The sequence below is a fragment of the Epinephelus lanceolatus genome, chromosome 3 (genome assembly GCF_041903045.1).
Source record: "Epinephelus lanceolatus isolate andai-2023 chromosome 3, ASM4190304v1, whole genome shotgun sequence".
Taxonomy (NCBI): domain Eukaryota; kingdom Metazoa; phylum Chordata; class Actinopteri; order Perciformes; family Serranidae; genus Epinephelus; species Epinephelus lanceolatus.
Genome location: NC_135736.1, coordinates 7,420,098 through 7,433,544, shown reverse-complemented (window position 1 = coordinate 7,433,544; position 13,447 = coordinate 7,420,098). Strand labels below are relative to the sequence as shown.

Here is a 13,447-nt window from a genome sequence, read left to right as displayed (position 1 = left end):
CTTTTTTGTGTAAAGTTAACTTCACTAAAACTTCAGCTTTAATTATGTTGGGTCTATGGTAGAAAACACAAAAGGATGCATTAAAAGAGCAGCATATACTCTGCAGACCAACCACTGAACTGGGGTAAACTAGGCTCTTTGTGATGGATACAGAGCCCCTGTTACAAAAGAGAACAAAAGGAAATGTTGGCAGACAGACAAATGAAAAATCCAAACAACTTAAGTGCCAGAAAAAGGAATCAGATCAGAGCAGTGGCTAAACCAAATCATGTAACCTAAAAGAGTCTGTACGGAGAGAAACCTCGGTAAAGGGATGCAGAACAAGACAAGGGAGACACAACAAAAAGGAATGAAATGCAACACAGTGGGTAAGAGAGAAAAGAGAGACGGGAGGAAGAGGAAGAGCCAGATACTCTGGGTGCATACGTAATTTTTTGATGTACTCAAAAACACTGTGCATCAAAGTAGACTGATAAAGCACAAAGCGTCACTTTTAAAGTAGGGAAACAAATCGATACCTTGGAGAGAAACAAGAAAAATATGTGTGAGTGTGTGTGTCTCAGCAAGACGTGAGCTTCCTCTTTATTTTTTCTTTCCCTCATCTCTCTGCACAAAGACCTTCAAAATCCCAATACTGTGGGTGAATGCTGAAAAAATTTTGTTCAATATTTCCCACTCATAAAACTGACTGAAGAACACCACCGGATACAAATGTTTTTCGATTCAATAATTGAAGCTGTCCCTGTTATTCAGACCAAACTTCCATCTCTCTGCTTTCCATCTTCCATCTACAGCAAATCCTCTAAACTACAAAATATGTTGTTCATCCATGCCACTAGAAAGATACTGTTTTCTGATCTGACATTGTTATGGTTAAGGTTTGATTAGGTTTAAAGATTTGGGTTGAGATAAGTAACTGCAACATCTATAACAACCCGGTCTCATTCCAAAGTCATCCAATACCGGCACTTGGTCAGTGGCTTCCAGCATCAGACACCGGCGTAAAAGACATCCTTTCACGTCGGCATGATACACGGACAGTTGCCTTTACTGTTTAACGGTGCCTGGCAGCATCAGGAGGAAACAAGGCAGGATGCATTTGTTTTTGAAGAAAAAAAAACGTCACTTCACTGTGCTGTACCAACGTAGTGCATTTATTTTGAAAGAGACTATATACAAACGGTATATTTCGTGTGAACATGGAAGTGTATTTCGAAAACAGACAATGCATGTAATAGGCAGAAGTTGACACAGCGTCCCAGAACATCAAAACAACCAACGCACCCAGGGTACCTTGCAAGTCATATGTCGACGTGGAAAGTCCATGACCAAACATCGATAAGCGACGAGGCCAGAGTGATAATGTGTTGTTTATAAACTGCATATGCATATAATATGCATTTTATCCAAAGTGCTCTACAATTCAGTGTTTTAGTACTTGACATGGGTCTTGGTCTCCAGACCGGTCTAAAGACCACTTTTTGAAGGTCTCGTTCTCATCTTGGACTTAGCCGCAATTTTACTTGGTCTCATCTCGGTCTGAGATGAAGAGGATTCAGAACACTTCATATGTATGGTATGGGATAAAAAGAGATGAATAAAGAGTTACTGTTTTCTGGGGGTATTTTCATAGGAATGTGGATCTTAATCTCTCAGTTTGAGGAGTGCCTATAATTTGCATGTTCCAAATTTTCTTGTTAAGTGTGGGACTCGCATTGGTCTGGTCTGGACTGACTCTCAATCCCTAATAATCTTGGTCTTGTCTCAGTCTCCATAGACTCTGGTCTTGGCCATGACTTAGTCTCGTTTTAAATTGTCTTGACTACAGCATAATCACAATTTGTCTCTCATACATCCATTCACACACACACTTGGCATGATGACCTGAAGCAATCTGGGATTCAGTGTATTTCGCAAGGACACTTCGACGTGGAGGGGAGGGGAATTGAACCTCCAACCCTTAGGAGATATAGTGGTTTGGGTTAAAATGACTACTCTGTTAAGGTAAGGGGACCTTCATCGTCATAAACTACAATAATAACTACATTTTAAAGGTTGTGGAACAGTCATGGTTGAAACAAACACACATTGACTGTCAATAGGAAATGAACTGCTGTGTCTTGTGTTAAAGTCTGACGTTTCATTGTCCCACTCATCCACCCCGACCTCCCTCTGCAGGCTTTGTGACTCTAAAATAACATCACACCACTTTCTCCTCCATGCTCGAGGGACAACTCATACTTCCTATCCTAGAGGGCTTTGTCACTTCATGAGTGGACAGTTAAAACATGTAGTGTGCATTATGTCAGCCAGTTTGTGTAAAGCTGGACCTGTGATCCTGCAATAATGCATGTACATTTTTCCCTGGATTTATGCAGAGAATGATGTCATGGGTAATTGTAATTCACTGGGGATGAGGAGTAAAGGTTGACCAAAGAACACCTGGTGATCCCCAGAAAGACATACAGAGACTGGGATACACCCAGTCAGACAGAAAGAAAGCTGATGACCCAGAACTCTGCAGGACCCTATTTGATGGCCTATTATCCAGGAGGGGTGTCAGGCAAAAGTAAGGTAGTAGGTTGGTGTTGTCTGTTACACAGTAATGTAACACGTTACTGTTCTAAATTCAGTAATCACATTATGGTTACTAATTATCAGTCAAACAGTTATGTAATTACTTGCATTACATGTGTTCCTCAATCATTTGCATATTAGCAGATATAGAAAAAACAACAAATGTGCTGACAACAGTAATACTGTCCAGTGTGTCCAGAGGCTCTTCAGCCCGCCCAGTCTTGAGCTGACTCCGAGGAGGAACAGGTTGTCTGACAAACAACAGATCTGATGATCTACTTGAGTGATAAACACATCAAAGAAGCTGGACTAGTCCGATATACAGTACAGGCCAAAAGTTTGGACACACCTTCTCATTCAATGCGTTTTCTTTATTTTCATGACTATTTACATTGTAGATTCTCACTGAAGGCATCAAAACTATGAATGAACACATGTGGAGTTATGTACTTAACAAAAAAAGGTGAAATAACTGAAAACATGTTTTATATTCTAGTTTCTTCAAAATAGCCACCCTTTGCTCTGATTACTGCTTTGCACACTCTTGGCATTCTCTCGATGAGCTTCAAGAGGTAGTCACCTGAAATGGTTTTCCAACAGTCTTGAAGGAGTTCCCAGAGGTGTTTAGCACTTGTTGGCCCCTTTGCCTTCACTCTGCGGTCCAGCTCACCCCAAACCATCTTGATTGGGTTCAGGTCCGGTGACTGTGGAGGCCAGGTCATCTGCCGCAGCACTCCATCACTCTCCTTCTTGGTCAAATAGCCCTTACACAGCCTGGAGGTGTGTTTGGGGTCATTGTCCTGTTGAAAAATAAATGATCGTCCAACTAAACGCAAACCGGATGGGATGGCATGTCGCTGCAGGATGCTGTGGTAGCCATGCTGGTTCAGTGTGCCTTCAATTTTGAATAAATCCCCAACAGTGTCACCAGCAAAACACCCCCACACCATCACACCTCCTCCTCCATGCTTCACAGTGGGAACCAGGCATGTGGAATCCATCCGTTCACCTTTTCTGCGTCTCACAAAGACACGGCGGTTGGAACCAAAGATCTCAAATTTGGACTCATCAGACCAAAGCACAGATTTCCACTGGTCTAATGTCCATTCCTTGTGTTTCTTGGCCCAAACAAATCTCTTCTGCTTGTTGCCTCTCCTTAGCAGTGGTTTCCTAGCAGCTATTTGACCATGAAGGCCTGATTCGCGCAGTCTCCTCTTGACAGTTGTTCTTGAGATGGGTCTGCTGCTAGAACTCTGTGTGGCATTCATCTGGTCTCTGATCTGAGCTGCTGTGAACTTGTGATTTCTGAGGCTGGTGACCTGGATGAACTTATCCTCAGAAGCGGAGGTGACTCTTGGTCTTCCTTTCCTGGGTCGGTCCTCATGTGTGCCAGTTTCGCTGTAGCGCTTGATGGTTTTTGCGACTCCACTTGGGGACACGTTTAAAGTTTTTGCAATTTTCCGGACTGACTGACCTTCATTTCTTAAAGTAATGATGGCCACTCGTTTTTCTTTAGTTAGCTGATTAGTTCTTGCCATAATATGAATTTTAACAGTTGTCCAATAGGGCTGTCGGCTGTGTATTAACCTGACTTCTGCACAACACAACTGATGGTCCCAACCCCATTGATAAAGCAAGAAATTCCACTAATTAACCCTGATAAGGCACACCTGTGAAGTGGAAACCATTTCAGGTGACTACCTCTTGAAGCTCATCGAGAGAATGCCAAGAGTGTGCAAAGCAGTAATCAGAGCAAAGGGTGGCTATTTTGAAGAAACTAGAATATAAAACATGTTTTCAGTTATTTCACCTTTTTTTGTTAAGTACATAACTCCACATGTGTTCATTCATAGTTTTGATGCCTTCAGTGAGAATCTACAATGTAAATAGTCATGAAAATAAAGAAAACGCATTGAATGAGAAGGTGTGTCCAAACTTTTGGCCTGTACTGTATACCCATGGTGAACAACCTTAATGACTTTGAGTGTGTTTGGTGTGTTCAATGCTGTTCATTTGCCATTTATACATGTTTTTTCCTTTTAACTCTCATCATCTAATGCTGTTAGGAGAGCCAGTGTCTTACATTATTTTATTGAGGCCTATTGATACATTATTAATATGCATTTAATATTTGTACTATGTGGTGTTAGGAAAGCCAACCTCTTTTATATATTGATATATTTTCATTTTGAGGCAGTTAAAGTCTACTGCAGTTCCTACTTGATTTTCCATATCCTTGTTTTGTGGTGATATGTGAGAATATGTAAGGCTTAATGTTGTATTGCTAAATTGAACATAGCGTTAGTTCGGGCAGGACATGATGTCAAGCTCAGCTTACATCCCAGCTACATCAATTGATCTCAAACAGCCCAATAAAACTGATGTGACAGCTGATTGACGAAAGGGCGTCAGCTGATAGATCACATGATTCCTTTCTATGCAAGCAACTGGCAAATCTCATTCAGGGCACCCTTTTAAAACTGCTTTGGCCTGCCTACTGTTGCTGCTTCCTCTGCAAGTTGCTTTGCAACCCGCCTCCACCCCAGCTCCTCCTTTTCATGCTGTATCTGACTTATCAATGTCATTTCTGGTTGTCTTTGTTGCTGCTCTCCGCGCATGGAAGGGCAGGGAGGTTTGCCTCTCTCCCCTGCAGAGGGGCCCAAGAACAGAGCCATACCACCAAATATAATGCTGCACCAAATATGATATTGCAAATGGAAATAAAAGTTTTCTTTGACAAAAGTGTTCCTGACTGAGCTGGCAATTATGTGACAATGCGTCTCAGGCAATGCTGCAGAGCAACGCAAAAGTAATGTAACAAGTAGTGTAATGAATTACCTTCTGAAGGGAGTAATTCGTTAAAGTAATGAATTACTCTCTTTTAAAGTAATGAGCGATCTGTAATATATTACTATATTTGAGCAACAACCCCAACACTGAAGCTGACTTTGTCATGAGGGGGTGGAGGGGATGGTGAATGCTGTAACACCTGGACAAGATGCCTGCCAAGCTGCAGATCACTGTTTGAGACCAACAAACGGTTATCGTTATTTCCTGCAGCTTTTTAAGGCACCAAACATGCATGATTTGTAGTGACCTGTCACTGTTTTTCCAGCAGAGATAGTGCCATCTTTTACAGGGACACTGCTGCAATTCCAGCAGGAATTTTGCCCCCAAAAATGAGTATTTAAAGCCAAAACATTTCCTACCATATTCAAGTGTTTTTGTGCCTGAACCTAACCACAAGTTAACCACAGTATTCACATGACCTCTACATGAGTTCTTAAACTGCACACCTTTTTCCAAAGCATTTTATACCCTGATGAAGACCCTCTAGTTAAAACACATTGGTTTACCCATGAATCACTGAGGGATTTTTAACTACAGTCAAATCATCTTGGATGCATTTTCGGACTGCCTGAACTATGGACTTTCACACTAAGTGAGCTGGCCAGTGCTTGTTTTTTTTATCTTTATATTAACCACAGTATTGCTGTTGTAAAGTTTCCAGGTATCCACTATATGCTGAGATATTTCCTGGTGATTGGGTTAAAATTATGCACACAAGAATGTAAAGTATATATAAAAAACAGGCAGGCAAAAGTCATTTAATGACACCAATGTACATTCACTTCCGTGCCGCCGGCAGAAGCATATTCCACTTAAATGCACATTAGGCACACAAAGGATCAGGAGGAGACTCATACAGGCTAATCCATCTTTTACCACCATCCTCAGGCCATAAACACATTCTCATGGTCAAAAAGATCAAATGCAAGTCAGCAGTAGTTTATCTATTATTCAGCCTTCAATAAATGTATTCCAATCACATTCTTTGGATAAACTAAAGAAACTAAAAGCTACTTTAGAGCCGTTAAAACTTCCTTTACAAGCAATTTCAGGAACCTGCCTCGAAGCCTCCCACTACTGGAGGAGGCGTAGACTGCAGGATTGGTTGTCCTGTGTGGGAGCTCTCTTACTCCCTGCACTGTTGGTATTTAAGTAAACCAGGCAGATCAGAGATGGAGCTGTGTGGGTTTTATCTGTCACTAGGGTGGCTCAGGTGTGCAGTGTTGGACTTTGCCTTTCCTCGGCTCTGTGTTTGAAAGGCACTTTTAAAAAGCCTTGCATCGGCTGAGATAAGTGCTCTGTCCGGCACAATAGTAGTACAGTATGACTGGCAATATGGCTAGACCCACAACTAGCAATTATTTTAATTATTGATTAATCTATAGATTTTTTTTATTAATTGGTTAATCATTTCATCAATAAAATCTCTAAAGGTGATATCTTCAAATTGTTTGTTTTATCAAACCAACAGACCAAAAGATATTTTATTTATAATGACACAAAAAAAGAGAAAAGCAGCAAATCCTCACATTGGAGAAACTGGAAACTGGCTTCTCTTCTTTAAAATGACTATAATAATTCTCAGATTATCAAAATTGTTGATAATTAATTTTCTGTCTCAGCGTTGAACTGATCCATGTCTACCTTTTTTCTGCTGTGTAATTGGGACTGCTGTCTCTGCTGGATAGCAGTGACATTTTCAGACTCAGTGGCATTACAGGCAGCTGGCCTATCAGACACCTCCATCATGTGTCTTGGAGACTGTCATGGTTATATTCTCCATCAGCTTACTAAAATGGAGCTTTATTGTGTGAGGCTTATAGTGGCTTTACATTTGGTCTGTGGGTTTGTGCCACGCTGGTGTCAGAGCGGGGTGTCTGGCTTCGCCCACTCCATCCTGTCAGGTTATGTTCTGTTATGATGCACTTAGTCCACACAGATTTATGTGCTGTATTCACAGTGCATGAGTGACACAATACCTATACTCAAAAAGTCAGTATGCAGAATAAGGGCCCGTCCCAATACCCCCCTTAGCCCTACCACTTGGCCCTACCCCTACATTTGCACGTTCCGCGAGGGGTAGGGGTGTCCCAATTCCTTTTTGCATGTAGAGGTAGGGGGCATAATGAGGGGCAGTGGGTATCAAACTAGCCCTTTGGAGCAAGGGATTTCATATGCTGACTTGCCAGCGAGGGGTAGACATCGCCATGGCTACAACCGAGCAAGAGACAGGGAAAAAAGTCCATACATAGCTAACGTTACCATCGTCAGGTTGCTTGTTAGCTAGCTAGCTAGCTAGCTCGCACTGGCTTCTGTCATCTGTCCTGTTCTGCAAAATTGTCGGATTTTTCACATTACGATAACACGCCAGCTAGTATAACTATGCTGCCTCGTACTGTTAGCTGGTTAGCTAGCTATCTAGCTAGCAGAAGTCCCCTGTCGTCTGTCGTTCATCAAACAAGGCATGATGAATAATGCAAACGCGATTGGTAGGATGAACTCAACCGGAGACTCCATTGTATATGCTGGTTGGAAATGTAGATGGCTCGCAGCTTCCTGTTTAAAATAGTTACGTGGACGTAACCGACGCGGTGACGTAGTGAGTGGTGTCCCAATTCCTAGGGAAAGATTTCAACCCCTACCCCTCGTTGCTTCATTTCGAGGGACAAGGGGTAGTGGGCAAGGGCTAAGGGGTAGTAGACAAGGGGGGTATTGGGATGGGGCCTAAATGCTTGATTTCGAAGGGTGCTCTTAATGTACACTATTGTCCCACAATGCAATGAACAGTAGAAATGCAGGAGCTGCTCACAGCTGAATAAAAAAAGATGTGACTGGGGACAAAACTCAGAAAACAAACAAAAAGTCTTACATCTTTGGAGAAACATTTTGCTGGCTGTTTGTGAAAATAAATTGGCAGTGGCATTCTACAGTCACAGCTTTTCCTCTGTGTTTGAGCCCTTATTGCGGCTGCTAGTGTTTTCTAAGTTTTGGATCTGGAAAACAGAATAGGTGCAGAGTGCAGAGGTCTACAAAGCTTCAGGTGGCAATCCAAAGACTTGTGCTAGCATAGCACATTTTATTTTAGTGTGTAATACAGTCCAGAACACACTGTCAATTATTTCCAAAATAAAGCTGTTCTGGGATAAAAACCTTCCTGAGTCATATACCACATTACTGACAACATGTTCAGTGCCATCGTTTTTTAACTGAGTGTCCCTTCAGTATCCACACTTGGAAGCCAACGATGAGGACATACAAGACGGGTGACAAATTAAAAAGAAAATCCATCCATCCCTTTAATAGGAACAGTGGCCCTGTTATGCTGTGGGGGACATTATGTTGGCATGATTTGGTCCATTTGTCTCCTTCAGGGAAGGGTCACTGCAGATTCAAGTTGTTCTGAGTGATCATCTTTATCCTATGATGAAACATTTCCCTCCTGAAGGGAGTGGTCTCCTCCAGGATGAAAATGCTGCCATTCATAGGGCTAAAGGGGTCACTGAATGGTTTGATGAGTATAAAAATTATGTGAATCATGTGCCATGGCCTTCGCAGTCTCCACATTTCAACCCAATTGAACATCTATGGGAGATTATGGACTGACTTGTTAGACAGTGCTTTCCTCCACCATCAATGAAACACCAATTGAGGGAATATCTTTTGGAGGAGTGGTGCTAAATCACCCCAGTGGAGTTACATAGACTTGTGGAATCAGTGTCAAGGTGCATTGAAGCTGTTGTAATTATCAGGTTCACATACAGTAGAAGTGTATGCACATCCCAGTATTATATCAAACATATCAAAATCAGGAACTAAAATTCCCACCTTGTGCTTGAATACCTCTGTGAACTAGTCAATTGTTGCAGTTAGAGTTTACATCCGTGTCTGTCCAGAGTCATATGTAGCCATGATAGTAGACAGTGACTATGGATGTTTCTGCAAAGAAGCTTTAACTTCTAAAACATGTATGCCTTACACACATCCTTCCCTCTCCAGCACAGAAGATCTATCAGCACAGTTTCAAGGTGGACACCCAAGATTAGTGTCACCAATTCAATATCTGACCAAATGTCTCTCCTTCTGTTCTTGAGTTATGACGTTAAGTAATGGCTAAAATGTCATCATTTTATCCTATTTGACATGTGTGAATCTTTTCATAATTAGCATATGAATTCTTACGTTATGACCAAAACTATTTTTTTTTTTTTTTTTTTGAGGTTATGGTGACCTTGACCTTTGACCACCAAAATGTAATAAGTTCATTGTTGAGTCCAAGTTAACATTTGTGCCAAAATTGAGAAAATTCCCTCAAGGAGTTTTTGAGATATTGCATTCATGAAAATGGGCCAGACAGACAGATAGATGGACAACTCGAAAACATAACTGGCTATGGCTGTTGCTGGTGTGGAGGCACAAAAAAGGCACCCCCACACACATTTAATCCAATTTACACACCTGAGTGAATAAACTCATAGTCACTGATCTCATGTTGTTTCCCATACATGTGGTCACTGTGACTCTATTGGTCATGCTAACTTTGCGCTCACTCTCTACATTGTGGAGATTTAGGGAAGTGAGAGCTCATGCAAAACAACTTAGATCCCTGTGAAGTGAGCCGATGGGGCTATTCCTGGTGGCCCTACTTTTGAGTTTTCGTTGGCTCAGAAACAACTATTCAAATAATTAATGCAAAAATTATATATTTTCTCCTGAATCACTACAACCGAGGTGGTGAGTCACAAAGAAGTCACAACAGCCACATCTACTCTATGAGAAATATGCCAGGTTTAAATAAATCTACACACCCGGTCTTTCCGTGGTACTACAAGAACATCACACACTTGTGAATTGCTAATGCAGAATGGCTGAACTTGAGCATAATTTGTAGGATCCCAGGTTTGTTCATAAAAATCAGACATGACTTACATTTTGACGAAGGGGTCAGAGTAGCCATTGGAGTCCATGGCAGCCAGATGGGCACAGCGTATGATCCCAACCAGCAGACAGCCCTTCTCTGTGTTATAGCACAGTGACACCAGGATGCGGCCACGCTGGGGACACAGAAAACAACAGTGTCAGACACAGCACCTGTTTTCAACCTGACATTTCCCTCTTGAGTGAATACAGCGGGGAATCCAGCAGTCGGGTCAATGAAGTTTCTTGAAGCACTTTTAACTCAAAGCAACATATGTAAAACATGAATCAAATGGAAATAAAATAATAGTGATTTGTTGTAGCATTGTCAGTGTCTAGGATATATTGTTTTTTGTTATGTATGGGCAACAGGAGTATTCAAATTAAAGCTTATAATTAAAGGCTTTATCTGAGCCCGGCATATCGACATTGCTCCTTTCTCCTTCTAATCTCTGGGTTGAACCATACACTGAGTCTAATCAGAGACCAAACGCTATTAGCCCCTGTCTCTAAAATCATGAAGAGCAACGAGATAGCGACCACCAGAGGAGGAAAACACTGGAGCGCCAGCCTTGGTGTAATTTACAACATGTAGTTATATAGAGCCCTGTGAGTGGTTTCCTTTCACACCAGTCTATTAGACTTCATGCCTCAGACACATATACTACTTAAAAAAGGCCTAATTAAACTTTCTTTTCCTTTAGTAATGGTGGAAACAGAGAATAAATTACAACTGCTGAAAAGATAAGAAAATGTATCAGATAAAGGAGAGTAATAGGAAATTCTAGTGAGCTATGTTTTGGTTGAAGGCGGTAATAATAAGATCGGTGATGATAAAGCTGATGATAGTTTTACCTCCTCCTCTGCCACGACCGCTCCCTGCTCCACTGTTTGATTGTTAGCTTCTTTATTCTGAAATGAGTAAGAGAGACATCATGGTTATAGCCCACAGAGCCTCCAGGTGCATATCTATTACACATTATCATGCAGCAATTCAAATTGATGACTGATTGCCCCCAAGGCAAACATGCACAATGGAAATAGAAGACATCTTGATATATATGTCCACAGAAACCCATTTGGTATGTATGTGCGTGCACACACACACACACACACACACACACACACACACACACATAATGTACCTACCTGTGCAATTCTCTCGAGGCCCATATTGTAGCGCTTGTTCTCGCCCTCTTTCAGTTTCTTCAGAGCCACTCTCACCTCTCCGATGAATTCATTTCTTCCGAGTCTGTCCATGTCACACACACACAGCCTTTTCGCACGCAGACATGCATACAAATGCAGAGATACAGAGGAGAGAAGCAGGTGAGTCAGTGAAAAGTTACAGATGAACCCCCCGCCGCCGCTCTGCTCTGCTCATTATTGTGAACCAAGCGTAGACTGTGCCAAATATATCCAAAGTGCATCTGAACAATCAATCAGCTCTCCCATCTGCAACACAAGACGGGTTCCCGGTGGTTTCACGTGAGCAGCCTCGTGAATGATGAGAAGTTGTGTGACTGCTGAGGAAAGAGAGGGTTTCCAAAGGCTTTCAATCACTGCTGTTGTTCCATCAGACACTAATGTGTTGTAAATGAAACATGTAAGAGGAAGGGGATTGTTTGAAGCAGGTAATCAGTTGAAAGGACATAGTGATGTGTTGTCTAAAGGTAAAACAAATTAAAAGGATTGATATCAGTTCATTTGCATTCCCTTTGTGTTACAGCACTCTGGTCTCAGAAATATGTGAAATGGACACAAACTTTTAACAACGCACTACATGGTGGTGGGCACACAATGTGTGCTGGCAACACAACAGCAATGCCATGGTCAATTACTGTAGGATCCTTGTCATGTTGGACACGCAAAATCAGTATAAAGAGCATGAAAGTCCATGTGTGGCAGGAGGGCTGGTGGATGGGTCAAACAAAACATGGACTTTAAACCAGTAGACTGCCAGTCATGTCACGAGTGAAAGCAAAAATGAACAGTTTCACTTCAAAGTCCTCAAAAAACGGCACTTGGGCTGTAACTTTCGGTGTCAGACACCAACAAAAAAAGCCGTCCTTTTACGTCAGCATGATACACGACTGTTCACCAGTATTGTTTAACGGTGCACAGGGCCATCAGGGAAAGAAGTGTCTGGACAACAACGTATGTTAAGGTGGCAAAAGTCCAAGTAGGGCGGGTGGGAGGGGTGTTGGTTGGGTCCAGCGCCCACCGACTTTGACCCAGAAGGCTGGTGTTTGCCTCCTGTATGAGTGCAAAGTCAATCCCTGTCCTTCTGTCCTGAACTCAGGATCAAGCATTTATTGTTGAAGGAAAAAATCAGCAATTTACAGTGTTGTACCGATGTAGTGTGTTTATTTTGAAAGAGACTGTCTGCAAACTGTACATTTCCTGTGATGTATAGCATGTAACAAGCAGAAATTGACACAGCATCCCAGAACGTCATCAACCAATGCACACAGGGTATCTTGCACGTCATATTTCAATGTTGAAAGTCCATGAACAAACGTTGATATGTGACGAGGTTGGAGTTGAGAATGTGTTGGAAATCCATTTATTCCTATGAGTCTTAGGGCCCCAGGAAGAGCGCTGGGCTTTGAAGCCAATTTTCATTTTGACCAAACAGTAAATTACAACTTCAGAGTCCGTCAGGTGATGCCACTGGGCCAAGACTTTTTCCCATAGACCAACATTGTAAAAGAGATGTCTGTAACTCATTGGATAATTTTTCTGAGCAGCACAACTCTTGCAAAATGACTTGTTTCACAATCAGGATTTAATTTATTCTGTCTGATAACATTTGGAGTACTAGTAGATAGCCCCAAGATTAAATAATTTTATTCCAATTCAAGCTAGTGGAACACTGCTGGAAGCAGCAGGCTCGACCTGCAGAAGTCTCTAGTGGCCCAATGATGTGGAAGCAGCACTGATCATCCTGGTAATTTTATAGGCTGCAGTTGAACCATTTTGGCTTCATGTGCCTGCCACTAAGCAACACATAGACACATAGACACTTTATGTAACAACCCAAAGTACATAAATTTACATCACTCATGTCCCATAAATTAGTTATTTCAACTGAAACCACGATCTT

General features: G+C 41.8%; 1 protein-coding gene across 1 annotated transcript in view; it reads right to left on the bottom strand.

The window, feature by feature from the left end:
* The window catches only part of doc2g (double C2-like domains, gamma), a 62,371-nt gene that overhangs the window by 26,609 nt on the left and 22,315 nt on the right, over window positions 1-13,447 (bottom strand). The window contains exons 6-8 of the mRNA XM_033622973.2: window positions 11,491-11,617; window positions 11,197-11,253; window positions 10,354-10,478 (exon numbers count right to left, since the gene is read on the bottom strand). Coding sequence (XP_033478864.1) covers window positions 10,354-10,478; window positions 11,197-11,253; window positions 11,491-11,617 — 309 coding nt within the window. The remainder of the gene's footprint in view (window positions 1-10,353; window positions 10,479-11,196; window positions 11,254-11,490; window positions 11,618-13,447) is intronic.